Raw genomic sequence first — 17,494 nt, 5'->3', positions numbered from 1 at the left:
TGTACTGGATGTTCTATCGACCTTCTTCTCACATGTCTAAACCACTTGAGACACGTTTCTATCATTTTTTTCACAATAGGTGCTATTCCAACTCTCTTTCTTATATTTTCGTTCCTTATTCTATCCAATTGCATATATATGTCTACTCACTAATCTCAACATCTTCATCCTTAACACACTTAATGATTTAAATTATGTTCGTGTTCTCTTTTGGCCGCCCAACACTCTATATTATAAAACATAACCGGTCTAATAGCAATGCGATAAAATTTGTCTTTAAATTTTAAAAGTACTTTTTTGTTATATAATTAATTTAAAAAATAATTATAAAAAATATTAAATAATCAAAACTTTTTAATTTTTTGTCTCACATTTAAAATAATATTTTTTTTGTCATTAAAAATATTGATTCTTAGTATGCATAATTATTAGATTTAAAATTATTGATTGGTTTCCACAGTTTTATCTTTTTGGTGTTTTTTTTTTCGGACCTTTCTTTTTGGAGTAAATGTTTAATTTCTTGCGTGCAAGCTCATCTAATTCAATACATATGAATAAATTCTTATAATAGCTTTTGAGATTCAGGCCATTATTTAATGTGGGTTGAGATTTTAATTTTATTATTATAGTCTTTTAGATATAATTTTGAGTACTATTGTGGTCTTTAAACATCTTTTTTATGATAACCCAACTGTTTTAGCATTGATATGACATCATTTTATCACGTTAGAAAGTCTAATGACCAATTTAGTTAATTATATAATTTGATCTCTCCCTCTATATTTAACCTAATTTTTCAAACTTTAAGAAGAGTTAATTTCTTCTTTTTCTTCGTCTGTTTTTTCTTCTTCATCTCCTTGTTCGTGATATACATAATGAATGGTGAGAGTATTAAAATTTTAGAAAAACAGAAATGTTTGGTAATCAAAGAAAATCAGCCAAAAACAGCCATAACTTGCCTTATTTAGCATTTATTAATTGTTGCGACAATTAATAAATGTTAGATAAAGCAAGTTATGGCTGTTTTTTTTGTCTACCTAACATTACCCATTTCCAAATCAAATTAAAGATCCATAACCACTGCGCTAAATTGTCCTCCAACTCCTACGGTGGTGCATACATCTGCTGTAATAGCAAGAATTTGGATTTTAGTGCCAATGCATACTAAAGTTGATCAACAGTTGCACCAACTTAAACTATGTTGTTCTGTTTTCAATGTCCACTTGGATCTTTCTGTAGTTTATGAAATCAATGATAACAAATAGAACTTGAGAGACGTACGAGAGACCTTCATAGTCGTGGCTGCCGCTTCAAATTTAAATCTGCAAGCTATGGAGTTGAAAACAGATTATAGTGGCTTGAACATGGGAAGGTTGCAGGGGTGTCACGATGACAAGGGGTTTGAAAGTGTTGTTGTATGAGAATCTGAGATTCTCAATGAAGAATTGAAGTATTGAAAAGTAAGATGAATTGGTTTTGGTATAAACAAGTTTGGATAGTGATATGGTATTGTTGTGGTATAGACATCAAGGAAGGAGGAAAAGAATGAAGAAGAAATTAACTTTTTTAAAGATTTGAAAAATTAAGGTTAAATAAAAGGAGGGACCAAATCGAGTATAACAGCTAAGCTAGCCATTGGATCCTCCAGCATGGCAAGGTATTATTACGTTAGTTGCAGCAGCTAAGTCATCACCCGAAAGATGCTTAGGAACTAAAATACATTACCATTTGTATCTAAAATGCAGATAAATATATTCATATAAGAATAAAATGATAATTGTATCCACGGAAGATAGTTTTCGTGTACTAAGAATATCCTAACAGACCAATTGTGTAACCAACGTTCGAGTACTCTTGGCATACGGAAGCCATCTTCCGTGGTTATAATTGTCGTTTTATTCTTATATGGATATATTTGTCTATTTTTTATGGATACAAATGGTAATTTATTCTATGAACTATTATAATATCAAAAGCTATATCTAAGAAACTACAGTGATAAAATTAAAATTTCAAAAATTACATTAAATTTTTAAAAACTACATTAAGTAATGGCCTGAATCTCAAAAATAATATAAAGATTTACTCCTTTTAATTCATTCTCTTTTGGATCAAAGTGTCATTACTCATGATAAAAAACAATATACTTTAGCTTTTAATAAATTTTTTTTATTAATATAATATTATTTAATTAAATAAATATACATATAAAATTATTTTATATTCTCTTGTATATGCACAGGAACACATATTCATTATAAATAAAAATTACTTTAATTTGGTTAGTATTACTAGTATTTAATTAGTATAGAAAGAAAAAAATCATTAAAATAAGGAAAAAAATATAATTATTCTTATGTTTTAGTGTACATAATACACTTAACATAGATGTTTTAAACATAGCTATCTAATAGCCGATTTCAATTATACATAGAGTTTAAGCGTAATGCTTTGATTGTGAAAGAATAAAAATGCGAAATTTATTTAATCCTTTATTAATGACCCAAAATCATGTAAAATATCTAGTGAGTTCACATTCAATCCGTCGACACGTTGCCCTGGACGCATAATATGTTTGATACTGTCAAAGTATATACTGTGGTAATTAATAATTGGTGCTATTCAATAATTCAATCGCTGCATATTAGAAATTGACACACAATATATGATATACCATATATGTCTTATATATAGATAGAGGATCCTGCTAGGGAGGGTCGAATACTAGCGATAATAAACATCTTCCCAAAAGCTTAAACTAAGTTTGGGGTTCACCAAGACTCAAACTCTTGACCTTTTGGATCTAGCATTCTAATACCATGCATAATACCACTCATCCCAAAAGCTTTAGCTGATGGAAAAAAGTAACATTAATGATTATATCTCTAATACTCTCTAAACTTCTATTGTATACATTGTATAAATATTCCATTGGCTCCTCATACTTTCCCATAGATATATTATCTAATTAATGATTGAGGTATGATCTGTTTACCTAATAGTCATCCCCCAAGTCTCGGAGAATTGAAGCTGAGGCCATGAAAGATTAGGTATGAGCTTCTTGCTGATTGGATTTTGAATGAGAAGATATATGTATTATTGCCACTACTTGTTAGTTGTTATTGCCTTGTAATAATGCACATGTATAGTAGATATGAAAATTAAAATTTATGGTCATAGATACTCGCAAAACTTAAACGGTGCAATTAAATATTTTTTAAATAGAAAAAGTATAGGTAATATTATTTTTTAGGAAAAGTATATGGAACAAAAAGTTTACCAACAAAAAACTAAATAAAATCACATTAATTTATATTAATAATTAATTAATTTTAAATTTTTTAAATTTAAAATTTAAAAAATTTAAAAGATTAAGTAAACCTAATTAAAACCTATAAAAACGTTTCTCTTCTCTCTCACATTAACCTATCCACCTCCAACAATCACACACACAGACCTCTCTTTCTCACCGTCAGGCCCTCTCCGCTCCCTACCGCGACCCACTCTTTTTCTATCAGCGAGTCGCCGGAACCAACTCGGTTTCCACCAGCCTCCGCACTCCCATCACCGTCTCCACAACCTACTTGTAACCGAAGATGAATATATTCATTGCCGCCTCTATTCCCTGCGCTTGCAACACCTCCACCACACTCTCCTTCTTTTCCGCATAAACCTTCATCGCGGCCTCCACTATCCCTGGCCCTCCCTTCGGATCAACCTCCACCTCCAATATCTTCGGCACCATCCTCTTCATCTCCCTACACATCTTCGTCACTTCCACTAGCTCCTTCGACCGGAAGCAATTACAGAGACTGCACATGACTTCACCTGTTCAAGGCCAAGGTACCCCTCCTATCCAACCGCAGCCGGTTTATAATCCCAATCAACAACCTGACCCAATTAACCACCGTCCTACCCTGCAACCAGTTCAACAAAGTTTGGCTCAACAACCTTTCGCACACATGCCCATGTCTTCTATCACCGACATCTGCGTTTTGGGATATTAGGTGCCGTTTTAATGATTAAAGAGACTGCAAACTACACACTTGATCTTAGCCAGAAGGAGTCCTTGAACAATTACAGAAATATAAAAAAATATTCATTTAATATAAAAGAAAAATCCTAATACTTAACAAAAAAAATATCCAATTATATTTTAGCAAAAATAATTAAATATTTATAAAATTTTAAAAAAATTATGAAATTCTTAAGGAAATAGAGACATTCACATTTGTAATACAAAAAAAATCGAAAAATATATAAAGAACATCCATTTAGTATGAAAAAGAAACATTCTGATACTTAGCAGAAGAAACATCCATGTATATTAACTCGTAGAGATTTTGAATTCACCCAAAGATATTTAGCTGGTTTTTGACTAATATCTTTTTGGTTTCCTAGCATTGTTCTATTTTTTATTTAATTTTTAAATAAAAAAAACAATTCTCTTAATTTTTTAAACAACTGATATTTAAATTAATTAAATAAGAATAATTTGTTCCATCGTTTTTTTAATTAATTTGATGCCGTTATCATCATATAGTGACAATACACAACGTCATCATCAAAAGTTTATATATAGTTGCATCATCATCTTTATAACATATTATGCTATTTTTAGAGAAAATAGCATGCATCCCTCTTTCTTTTAAAAAAATGTAAACAATATTCATCTATTTATGAAGTATATATATACTTACTGAAACTAAAACAAACTACTCTTTTAGCCATTTTATAGAAATACTTATTAATAATAATAATAATCATCTTATTTTTATATTTGGTGTCTTCATTATGCAATCGTTTTACTCCATGTATTTTGAAGGCATATGCATGAGTTCTCTATAGCATGACCAAAATCTTTTAGATATATATGAAATACACATTCCACATATCTAGAAATTAAAGTACTACTAGACTAGTGGCATTTTATTTTATTTTTCTTTATATGACAAGTAGTGATGATTCAAAGACATTGAGTTTGTGCGTTGGGCTTGAATTCATTGACGAAGGCTTTCAAATTTTTCTCAGAGGATCCATTGGGACTCAAAGCATCTTCTAGCTTCTTCTTCATTCCTCTTATTGCATCCTTCAATTGACTCCCTAATTTATTATCCATCAAACGGTTCACATTTTTAGATACCTCCTCCTCCGTGATCACCGTCCGATCAATCAAATTAATCCCTATCTTCCAATTATCCACCACTAATTTCCGATTGGTAAATTGGTCCGTCAACAAAGGAAAACATAATAGTGGAAGCTCACACCAAATAGCTTCTAATATAGAATTCCAACCGCAATGAGTTAAGAAACCTCTAATTGCCGGGTGAGTCAACACTTGCCGTTGACTACACCAAGGTATGATCATCCCACGGTCACAAACCGCCTCCTTAAATCCAACGGGTAGCGGGTCGATATCATTCGAGCTCACAACATCGGGCCGGAGCACCCAAACAAAATTCACTTTACTAATCAAAAGCCCATTTGCAATTTTGCAAAGGCCACTTTTTGTGATGTGGGCATAGCTACCGAAAGATGCATACAAAACCGAACCATGAGGCTTGGAATTGAGCCATTGGGTACAATCTGACTCTGACCATAGGCTAGTTGGCACGGTGGCATTGGTGAACCCAAGTGGGAAAATGGGTCCAATTGCATAGAATGGTTTATAAGATTGTAGGGCTTCTATGACTTGTGGCTCTAGCTCTTGCACCGTGTTGCATAGCACAAAATCTGCACCTTTAGCATTATTAAATGCTGCGAAGATCAATTTATGCACCACTGATGATGTATCAGAGTCTTGAAGATATGATGTGAGATCCTTTGGATCAATTGTTTTCAACCCAGGTATATAGTCAATTGGGTCTTTTCTAATATCTGGATATGAAAAATAAAAAATTAAAGGAAAAGATAATTAAAAATTATGATGACCTCATATGATGTTATGACTAAGGTTAACAAACTAATAATTAATTAACCACTTTATGTTATGGTCTCACTATTATTGAATAATGAATATTCTGAATTATTCCAGATGCTTTTGACATGAGAGAGCGAGAAGAAAAAAAATCTACGTGTCGTTTTTTCATGATGTGTAGTGTGCATAAACAAATAAACCTTATACATGCAGAAGCTCAATATAGGTGGAACTTGCAAGCAAACAGACAAAATATAGAAAATAATTAAAGAGCAGCTGAAGATAATAATAATAGAGTGATAGCTAGAGACAATAAAAATGGAAGTGACAACTGACAAGTGATAAAATCAAACACCTTCGTCCACCACTACGACGGTTGCTTTCCTTTTTTTTTTTTTCAGGATTTCTCTCGGTGTTATTTTTAAATTCATCTATAGTAGTCTAAGATATATATGTTTGTATCAAGTATATCAACTCATTATATAATTAAAAATGTTCTTTTTCCAAAGTTTAATATCAAACAACTGAAAAGTAGTTAAATAAACATTCTTCGCATATACTAAAAATAGTCATTATATTATCATTATAAATAATTATAGTAATATAATAAAATAAATTTACAAAATACCAAATATTCTTATTTTTATATTCGATATAATTAATTAATAACTAATTTTTTGTATATACTTGACATTGATTTGCAATTAACTAGAGTTTGAAAGTCTAGAGATTAATTAGTATTAAACTAGAACTCATTTTTATATGATAAATAATAGAATAATATTACGTAACTAATAAAATTAATTATTTTAAATTATTACTTAGTTAATAAATATATTTTTATACGTAATATGTAAAAAATATAGTGTTGAATAAATTTTAAATTACAACAATAAATTTTAAATATTAAATTTTAAACTTTAAATTTTAATAGGATACAAGTAAGGTGTTGGACTAAAATATTTGCCAATATTGATATAAAAAAAATTTGTTTCCCCGCTCACATTTCTCTAAATAATATATTTATACGATATGTATCTTAACAAAATTTCTTGAGGTTATATTTTTTATATTTAATTTACAATAATTGAAACTTTGTACTATCTATCTATATATTTAAAAGAGGAGTGTTAGGAGACAGTAACTTTTGTGATTTGTAGCCATCAAATAGCTATTAATGATAATTTTAATAGTGTGAAATTAGTGTGAAATTTTATTCAATGACTCATTTTTCTTTAATCACAATATGCTGGTCAAAATTTAATAAAGTTGCTGGCCTAAACTTCTCCTATTCAAAATATAAGATGGGAAAGACTTGTAAATTGTGATTAAATAATTTTCCAGAGGTAAATTAAGAAAAAGAAAAACATAATAATAATTACCTTGGCAAGCAAAATGACCATTTTTCTTAAGAAGATCCATGTGGTAGTAAAGCGTATAAACCAAAGCAGGCTCTGTCCAAAACGAAACGCAAAGCAAGCCGAACTTCTTGGCTATGGGTGATCCCCATACAAAGAAAGTGTCCACCACTAAGCATGTAACAGGTGGCGAAAATTGTTGCATGATCTTCGCCACCAGTTTTTCCACGTGGGCTGGCATCAGGTCCACCAATCCCGACATAAACTCGTCGTGGTTGAGTGACCTGTCCAGCTCCACGGGGAGGCCATCCGACACAGTATCGTACCGTATGTCGAGGCCGGACTCACGTGCGGCAGCGAAGATGTCTTCGCCGCTGCGGTTGCCGTTGATGGTTTTTGTGGTTTGGTGGTGGATGGAGTGGGTGTTGACAAAGGTGATGGTGAAGCCTCGTGATGCGAGGTTGATGGCGAGGTGCACTGAAGGGATGAGGTGGCCTTGAAGTGGATAAGCTATGAGTATGGCATGAGGGCCTTTCTTCTCTCTTGCTGCCATGGAAGACTTGCTTTTGTTCCTTATGGATCACTTTCGAAATTTTGAAGGGATTTTAAGGACATAATAATCTTCGCTGAGTCATTAGTGTGAAGTGAAGAAGAACATATGAGAAACTTATAATCCTAAATAGAGTGATAATCATCACTAGTAACTTAGAATATTTAATATTTATTGCAATAGTAGGATTTGACATAAGATGTCACTTTTAAGTTAATTTGGGATCAGATATGTATTGTTTAATGTAATGTTATCCTTTCTATTTTCTAACATGAGACACCAAAAAGTAAAAAAATATATGTTATATTATTTTTTTCTATTAATATATAAAAAAATTAGGTAAATAAGTTATTTTTTAAAATAAATTTAATTAAGTTATTGTATTGACTTTGTTGAATTTATTTACTAAAATGACTTTGTCATGTAGGATCACTGATAACGTAATGACAAATTTTTTTAATTAAAATTTAAATATAGTTAAAATAATTTTAAATATTGGAAGTTTGAATTAATAAGCCATGTCATTAAATCTTAGACATATATAATTAAAGATATCCAATTATTCATTTTTATAGGGACCCAATATAAACAATGTTATTGTTTTATTATTAAGACAAATAATGATGGAAACTTACAATAAATAACATTTCTACACTTGGTTTGTTCTACTTTTTATTTTAAATATTTTCTATATCAAGGTTAAAAAACCACTTAAACTTAGTCCATTTTAATTAAGGAAAAGTAACCTATGAAATAAATTATTAATTTTTGAATTTTATAAAAGTATTTAATTTCTTAATCATCAAGAATTGTGATAACTTTACAACAAAATTTGCATCATTAAATCTCAATGAATATGATTCTGCTAGGATAAAGAATTTAGCAACATCTATTAGGTTTATAATATATAGTCGGTGAAATTCAAATATTTATGCTGGCTGCAAGTTCCTTTTTTTTTTTTACCAAAGATACGAAGACTCAAACCCGCAACCTCTTAGATGAGTATAGAGAAATTATGCCATTTGAACTATTACTCATTGGCGACTGGAGGTTCCTTTCTTAAATCAGATAGCAGATATACATGTTCATTTTGAAAAGTCAAGGTAGAAAAGACCAAGAAATAACAATTTAATCACCAAAAGAAAAAAGAATTCTCAACAAATCAAACAAAAGAAGGTTATATATACTATTTTAACGTAACCATTCGCCGAGTGTTGTGCACTTGTGCATGATATCGATATATCTGATCTTTTCGTAACAGTATTTCTTTTTGACTTTTCTCATTATTTGTATGAGAATGATGTAACACATTGATTTGTCTACACATAAAGCCATTATTATTGTTCCCGCCACCACTGTATATCTTACCCTACTACACAAATAATACTAATTAAGGTCGTCGTTCGAATTAACATGCATCAGTGTACTATTTAGATAAATCTTTCATATATCTTCAGAGTGAATTTGTAAACATAAGGAGTAAATTTCATGAATTAGATTTATATGTAAATTACTATTTAGATTAATAGTTTATATTAGGTTGATTTTTTTTCTTTTTGTGTGTACAATATTAGGTTGAATTTAGCAAAGAAGTAGAGATGACCATGATTTTTTTGGACGTGGGCCATTAAGGCCCAAGCTACCCAAAAGAACAATACAGCCCAACCCCAGCCCAATCTAAATATCCTAATTCATTCAATCTATTTCTTTTTCCCCGGCTTGTGCTCCAATTTACCGTCTTGAATGAGGATAGCAGACGCGACCCCTCCAATGATGCAGCACCAACTATGAGGATTCATTGGACTGTGAAGCTAATTGATGCCCTTCTTCTGTACCCCTGCGAGATGCTAGAAGCAATGAGGAGCTCTTGCAAAATCTCGAATCCCCGCGCCTCAAATTGGATCCATGGTATTGTTTCGGCTTCCAATATTTGATTGATCCGAACAGCTCTATGATTTTCAAATTGTATCCCTCCTATGTCTATGAAATTATGTCCTGCAGAGTTGTGATTCCTCCTGGATGGTCTCTGAACACTGCTGCTATGGCTCCGCTTGCTGTCTCTCTCTGAAATGTAGCATCATTGTTGCATTTTATCCAATCCTTGGGTGGTGGATGCCAGGTAATTTTTCTTTCTCCTATTCTTGTAGTATGTGTTGTTGCATTTAATTTCTCAGCAGCTGTCTCTGCATGCTCATGCTCTAGTAATCTAGCCTTCAATATGACCATGTTTGAGTTTAATTATGTTTTCTGGTGAATTATTTGATTTCTTGCTTTACTAATGTAGTATATGTAATCCTTTCCCATACTTTCCATTCAATCTGTGCGGCCAAATAAGCTTGTCTTCTCTATTAATTATGCTAACTGGGGTTCCTTTTAATCTTCTCTACAGTGGAACCGTCAAAATGTGCTATAATTTTCCTTATATTGAAGATGACCATGATTTAATCTGCAGGCTGATAACTAATTAAGTTGGTTAGTTGGGATTTTTTTTTTGGGTCTGGAGATTTTCCCTTCCTGATAGTTTTATTGGGTCAGGCCTTTTAAATAATGGGCCAGTCCAGGTCTTCGTGGGAGCACCTATGAGATGAGAACACGTAGGATTTGTGACGTGTAATGTGGTCTCTAGTTTCTACCCGCCCACAGTAGTGGACCCTCCTAACGAACTACGCGCTTCTGAGTTCTGAATTCCCACCAAACATACTTCATATCAAAATTCATATTCCTTTCATCTTAATGACATATTTCTATCTATACTACAAATTAAAAAACCTTCATTAATATCATCACTGCGAGCTACGAGCTGCAACTCCAACTTCAACTTCTGATTTGGATTCTATTTCTGAATTTTTTTTGTCCATGTCAACGACGACGTCTTCGTCGTCGTTTCTTAATGGCGAGAGAGCCGTTGTGCTATTCTTCATCGCTCATATACTCTTCTCTCTCCCTTTCTCTCTCTTACTCTCCCATGGCGTCCCTCTTTCTCTCCTCGCCCTCGCAGCCTCCTTCATTGAGATCAGCTACGACGCTGCCGCTTCTTCCTCTTCCCTCTTCCGCACCAGGTACCTACCTGTTTCTATTCAATTTCTCGATTTCATCCAAATTCTCGCGATTCTCCGTTGTTGTTTTTTTCTCATCCCACCGAATTCTCGTGAATTCGTTTCAGACGCGGTGCTTCTTCCGGAATCCTCCTCGGCGCCGTGACTCTCCCTGCTCTTCTACTCTCCAAATTGACGCAATTATCAAGAGGATTCTCATTGGCACAAGTTAATCTTCAAGGTTCTATATTTTCGCAATTTCAATTCTGTGCATTTTAGTATGATGATGATGATGATGATGATTGTTTTGTTTTGATTTGTCATTTGGTGAATTTTTATTTATTTTTGCATGTATGTAGAGATTCACTATACGACATTGCAATACTGGGCAACATCTGCCACCAGCTTCGTGGTGCTCGTGTTCCTCAGTTTTGTTCTGTTGCACCGCACTCCGCTTTCGCGTAAGGATTGGGGTTTAGGGTTTGGCTTGTGCTTCTTGTTCTTGCAAGCTTCACTGTGCGTTCTGGCACTTGCTTCTACCTCCTCCCAAAGTGGTGAGTTGTGTATGCCCCCTTCTATTTTTCATATTTCATGAGCAACTGCTCGGACTTGGGCTTCTGCATTCTTGTTGAATTGAGCCGAGCGCTATTGTTATATAAGAAGAGAAACATTGTGATTTTTTCTGTTTCAATTCAGTTAAGGAAAATTGTCTTCTATGCAGGTTTGCAACTTGCATTCAAGCTGTCATGGGTCCTTGGTCATGGATTGGCAGCAGTGATGCTAATTCAGCATTTTCTTGGAACTTTTCCATCTTGTGCTTCCATTGGTATGTGTTGCAAAGTGAAATTTATGCTGGTGGTCTTAGCCATCTGCTCTTCTAGCTGCATGGGATTTTCATTTTACTGTTAAAGTGGTCACTTTACTTTGAACATGAGTGCATTGTCTGTTTTACGAACTCTGATACATCTAGACCTTTTATAGCTATTGAAATCAAACACCATTGAATCATTCAGGATCGTTGCAACTTTGCTTTTTTGTTTGGTCAATAACAGTTCATTCACAGCCTTATCTGAAATCTGGAAATTTTTTATTTATTTACTTTTTGGACTGCTTGTTTATCATGAGAGTTTCCCCTCTTTTTTCCAGGGGAAGTACTTTTGGTGACCGCTGGTATTGTTCTCTATTTTGGTGACATGCTGTTGCTTACTGTTATGAGGGTTAGTGTTTCTTTACGCATTTATCTCATTTCTAGTGGTATAAGATGGATAAGATGGATATGGATTTAGTTGGTGATTACCTTTTGAACAGCTATGTGGACTACTGATGTCATCAGATTTGGTCACTGCAGAGTATGAAACTAGTCGAAGTGAGATAGGCATCATTATTCAGGTATGAGCTAACTCGTGTAACTTGTTAATGTAAGCTGGATCAGTAAGTTAGTTTACTGTTCTGACAGGGACTGCTGCTTGGCCTTCTGCTATATCCAATACCTTTCAAATATATTCTTCGTGTATGGGAATGGTCCACAAATACAGCTTCTGCTGAGTCAAAAAGATACTGTGAGATTAGAAGATCAATTATTTTCATTTCTCTCTTTGTATTGGTCATGGTTGGGATTGTACCATTATGGATGCAGTTTGTGCATGAATTTCATCTGCATCCTATTCTCTGGTATGATATCGTATTCAATATGATTTCTTTTGTTTGTTGCCATTGTATATATCACTGCATTATTATATCATTACCATTCCCTGTTTTGTATGATTAATAAACTATCATTTTGGAACATTTATTTGCAGGGTACTATCCTTTGTTTTGTCAGATCCATTCAAAAGACTATCACTGTGTATCTATTGGGTTTGTGTAATATGTCTCTCTGTGTTATATGTCTATGACATCTCCAAGAACAGTAGGGTTGAGAGAATTCTTCTGCGGAAATACTACCATCTATTGGCTGTCTTGATGTTTGTACCTGCTCTTATCTTACAGGTGATTTGAGATATAATTTATTATTTACAAAAGTCCATTGCATTATTTCCTACTTTGAGTGAAGGAGTGGCAATGCCAAATTTATTCTAATAATATATTCTTCTTACACCCACACTGTGTGATCATTACTAGGTTAGGCAGTAATATATATTCCAACAAAATATATACTTCTCACTGTTTCATTGCTTTCAGCCAGAGTTTCTTGATCTGGGTTTTGGTGCAGCTCTGGCAGTTTTCTTGACATTAGAAATTATTCGAGTAAGTATCCCTAGATGCATACTTAGCACTTGTTACTTTATACTTTGAATTGGCATGTTTCTTGATCATAGTTTCTTATAAAGTGTCCATAGAAATCTGGTTCTAAACCCATAGTAGCATAGATTTGCACTAATGTGATGAAATTGAAATCAACCAACCATTTTGGGTATATTTGTATGTGGCTAAGGGTTGAGTTGGGCAGGCTGTAGGTCCTGTGAGGCATATGTGCAATAATCCATTATCCATGTATTGTTAACGGTCAACCTGGAAAGAATGTAAGGGGGAATTTTGGATATTTGTTCATGTTGGATTTTGGAATTTTGAAACGCTTTGATATTCACAAGTTTTTTCTTTTTACTCTTTCATTTGCCTGAAGTGTTACATTGAAAATCACCACCAACAAATATGATCTAGTTTTCTAAAGCAATTCAAAGCAGGCTAATTGGTTTTACAACTTTTGTTTCTCGTTAGTTGCTTTGACATTGATATTTTTTGACCCAGATATGGAGAATCTGGCCTTTGGGACAACCAATTCATCAGTTTATGAATGCATTCACTGATCACCGTGATTCTGATTTTCTAATTGTCAGGTACTTTACACTTTCTTTCTTGTTTAAATCAAATTTAAGAGCATATATTTATGATGAACATTAGTTCCATCTGGTTCCCTTTCATGATGAACTTTCTTTTCTCAGCCACTTCTCACTTTTACTGGGATGTGCACTTCCTATTTGGTTGTCTTCTGGTTACAATGATCGACCCCTTGCTCCTTTTGCGGGAATATTGAGTCTAGGAATTGGAGATACAATGGTAATATTTTTGTTTCTGAAATATGTGATATTTGGCCTACATGGTTATTGATTTTGCTTTATGAAGGATAAATAAATTGTGTTTTATTAATATTATTGTTGTTGTTGTTGTTGTTACTACTACTATTACTACTACTAAATAATGCAAAAAGGTGTTGTTCAGTTGCTGTTAGTTTTGGCTATTTTGTACAGGCATCATTAATCGGGCACAAGTATGGTGTTCTAAGGTGGAGTAAAACTGGCAGTAAGTATTCTTTTTTCTTAATGATCTTTAACTTCTGTTTGCGTTATATGATTTGATATGAATAGCAGCTTTTTCTACTTGTCAGAGAAAACAATTGAAGGTACTGCAGCTGGTATCACGTCTGTTCTAGCTTCTTGCTGGTTACTCCTTCTATTGTTAGCATCAAGTGGATACATTTTCACCCAGGTACTATTCTCTCTCTTCCTCTCTGACCGCTACAAGAATTTCCATTTACTTTAAGAAAATAAACTAGCAAAGCTAATCAGAGAGGCCTGCTATTCTATATATATATATTTTCTCTGGATTTCTGGCTTTCTCTTTGACGATTTGTTACTGACCATTTTGCAGCATTGGTTCTCGCTGCTTCTATCTGTGACTGTTAGTGGTTTGTTGGAGGCATACACAGCACAACTTGACAATGCATTCATACCACTATTTTTCTATAGCCTTCTATGCTTGTAGATGCTGCAGCTTCTTCCTTCCAAAAAATAGAAGTTTATCTTGGATGAGCGGTATTCACTATTCAACAGAAGTCTTGATGATTTTTTAGCATATGCTTGCTTTGGCATATTCTTTTTGTAGATAACTGTTAACCAAATGCTGACAGCAGTGACAATAATTATTTGAGAGTTAGGGATGGTATACATAGCCAACATAGGATTGTTGTATCTCTCCACAGAAATGATAGTCATAGGAATAGTGTAAAAGGGGTGATGCCCTACATGGTAGCATGCTATTTATAGGAGTCACAATTTTTCATTTTTGATTGCCACGATGAAAAGTGTGGAAAACAGTTGAATATCAAATGAGTTTTCATTTTCATTCTTTCAATTTTCTCACGGGCATTGCACAGGTTAGGCGAGAGGGAGAGAGAGTGTGTACTTGTTGAGAATATGGATAATAAAACTGAAAATTGCTATCATATATCCTCATGTTTTCTGATCCCTAACCTTATTTATAATATGATTCTTTTTTTTTTCTTCAAGTGTATTATGAATATATGATATTCATTTTGAAGCGTATGCAAAGCACAATTGCAATTTTGTTACTTTCAGCGTTTCTAAAAATAGTAATACATGAATGAGGCATAAGATAGCATTGTCAACTCAAGTTGGTATAAATAGTAAATATCTTTCGCATTCTGCTGCACGCAACTATATGTGCATTCCATTCAATGAAACATTATTCAATTTAAGAGTCATTCTTGTATGAGCGGGGTTCTATCAAATTTGGACTATTTCATTGTTTCATAATTAGATGCATTATATTTCGAAGTATGATTAAGCAATCACATACATATATAGATATTGATCATCACTACTCACTTTTCGAATTCCATAGAATGTAAATGTCTAATAACAAGGCTTTATCTAATTTACATTTAAAAGGAAAATACAAACTGCAAATAAATATGTGGATTTTGTCTAAAGTTCAATGTACTTGATGCAAAAATGCAAAAACTATAGTAAGCTAGCATTATTAGTTTTGAGGAGATTTTACCAATACAAAGCCTGCATAAACTGAAATAACAAGACCATCTTGGCTTGGCTCTTGCCCTAAATTAACGGGGGAACAGCCTACATGATAAGAATTTAGTGGTTGGAGTTGGAGGGTTAGCTACTATTTGCCTAATGATACACATGTGCCTACTATTTCTGTACCATTCATTCACAATTATATATATATATATAATTGCAAAAGAAACACACACATAGACAAGTTTATATGAACATTATTTAATTTAAAATAAATATTTGAGAGATAATATATACGACGGTAAAAATTTACATGTAATTATTTTCATGTGCAGTTGATAGTTGATAGACATTAGATAACAATTTAGTCATACATGTTAAATCAATTAATGGTTCTCAAATAGCAACTTTACTGAAGATACTCCATATGAGTATCTAACATATAAAAAAGATTTTCATCCGCCATATTGTTGATAGGTCTCTTAATATATGATATTAAAACATCAATTATTTGTGTATTATCTTAATTTCTCTCTACATATAATTCTTCTTTAAGAAGTTATTCATGGTGGTAAGTCATAGAAAACTGAATAACATAACTATTGATAAAATCTCTTTTATTTTGGTAAATGATTATAGAAGAGTTAAAAAGAAAATCTAACATCTAAGTTATACTTATTGTGTTACCAAAGCTCCATCAAAGGCTTTGGTAATAATGAGCCTAAAGGTACATTATTCTGCCTACAATTAGCTATATCCAATTATATCATATTAAGACTAATCATCTGGTGAACTATCCCATCAACCCAATTGATCAAACTAACATTAAACATGTTTATTAATCAATGTAAGGTGGCATGGAGGGTGTGCTTTTCTCATTAATTATAATCTTATATGAATAATTTCATAGGCAACAACTGAAATGACATGTCAAGGAAGATAAGACAAGAGGCTCTTAACATGATAAAATGAAAGACATGGATACATTGCACCATATTCTGATTCAATTACATGTGTTACTACTAACTTTCTAATTGTAGCATGTTTATCGTGTCTGCTCTGTGCATTATATTCAATACTGTGCAAGCAATATTATCTTCTGTTGTTATGTCTTTTTTTATTGGCTTATATATATCTTATAAAGTTCACAAAAATAACATATACATACATAGATAGAGATACAATTTCAATTAGAAGGGAATATAATATAGTGCACTACAGCACAAATATATAGATATCATATTACATGATCATGATTATGGCTGAGGTGACAGCAAGAAATAGAAGCAGCAGCAGCAACAAAAAGAAGGGTTTAAGTGGTGGCATTTTGAAGCTCAAGATTCTGTTGGAAAAGCTTCATAAAGTTGTGTTATTACTAGTAGGTAAAAATAATAAACCAAGCTCATCATCTGTGAAAGAAGGCCATTTTGCTGTGATTGCTACTGTTGAAGGACCAAAGAGGTTCTTGGTGCCATTGAGGTGTTTGAGAAACTCTACATTCTTGAGTTTGTTGGAGAGAGCAGCTGAAGAGTATGGTTTTGATCAGCATGGTGCAATTACCATTCCTTGCAACCCTAGTGACATTGAGACCTTACTGGCTCATCATCAAGTGGAGAAAGAGGAAGATGAAAAATAAATCTTAATTTCTTAATAGGCTTTGTTTTCTAATGGATATAGAAAATTGGAGACAAATTTTCCTAGTACATATATGTCCTATTTTGCTTCTGTTTCAGCACCTATTAAAATTGTATTTCTCTAATATGCAGTGCCAGAGAGGATTTGATCTAGAATGAAAAGGCCTATATCCTTGTCCAATGTCAGGTTTGAGACTTGAATATGTTAGCACTTTCAACTTTTGA

At 32.9% G+C, this 17,494-nt stretch overlaps 3 protein-coding genes across 4 annotated transcripts; 2 read left to right on the top strand and 1 right to left on the bottom strand.

Moving 5' to 3' along the window:
* Positions 1-4,817: 4,817 nt before the first annotated feature.
* Positions 4,818-7,991, bottom strand: LOC107629255 (UDP-glycosyltransferase 86A1-like). Its single transcript, XM_016332000.3, has 2 exons — positions 7,300-7,991; positions 4,818-5,877 (listed from the first exon to the last, which is right to left on the bottom strand). The coding sequence occupies exons 1-2, from the start codon at positions 7,826-7,828 to the stop codon at positions 4,967-4,969; spliced, it is 1,440 nt and encodes a 479-aa protein (XP_016187486.1). The 5' UTR covers positions 7,829-7,991; the 3' UTR covers positions 4,818-4,966.
* A 1,555-nt stretch (positions 7,992-9,546) lies between these two features.
* LOC107629256 (phosphatidate cytidylyltransferase family protein) lies at positions 9,547-15,084 on the top strand. Of its 2 annotated transcripts, XM_016332001.3 has the most exons (16): positions 9,569-9,733; positions 9,827-9,944; positions 10,215-10,884; positions 10,989-11,101; positions 11,220-11,414; positions 11,582-11,686; positions 12,007-12,077; positions 12,169-12,249; positions 12,317-12,531; positions 12,660-12,849; positions 13,042-13,107; positions 13,609-13,697; positions 13,803-13,917; positions 14,109-14,160; positions 14,246-14,346; positions 14,509-15,084. In XM_016332001.3, the coding sequence occupies exons 3-16, from the start codon at positions 10,682-10,684 to the stop codon at positions 14,620-14,622; spliced, it is 1,710 nt and encodes a 569-aa protein (XP_016187487.1). In that variant the 5' UTR covers positions 9,569-9,733; positions 9,827-9,944; positions 10,215-10,681; the 3' UTR covers positions 14,623-15,084. The 2 variants fall into 2 exon arrangements, with proteins under 2 accessions (XP_088365778.1, XP_016187487.1); XM_088509652.1 differs by lacking the exons at positions 10,215-10,884; positions 10,989-11,101 and having other exon boundaries at positions 9,547-9,733.
* Positions 15,085-16,893: 1,809 nt separating this feature from the next.
* On the top strand, positions 16,894-17,271 carry LOC107632377 (auxin-responsive protein SAUR50-like). Its single transcript, XM_016336062.1, has one exon. It carries the CDS (start codon positions 16,894-16,896, stop codon positions 17,269-17,271), a length of 378 nt encoding a protein of 125 aa, XP_016191548.1.
* Positions 17,272-17,494: the final 223 nt, after the last annotated feature.

The sequence above is a fragment of the Arachis ipaensis genome, chromosome B3, assembly GCF_059453495.1.
Source record: "Arachis ipaensis isolate K30076 ecotype BB chromosome B3, ASM5945349v1, whole genome shotgun sequence".
NCBI lineage: Eukaryota > Viridiplantae > Streptophyta > Magnoliopsida > Fabales > Fabaceae > Arachis > Arachis ipaensis.
Note: the sequence above shows the minus strand (reverse complement) of the source record. Positions and strands in the feature narration are given on the sequence as shown.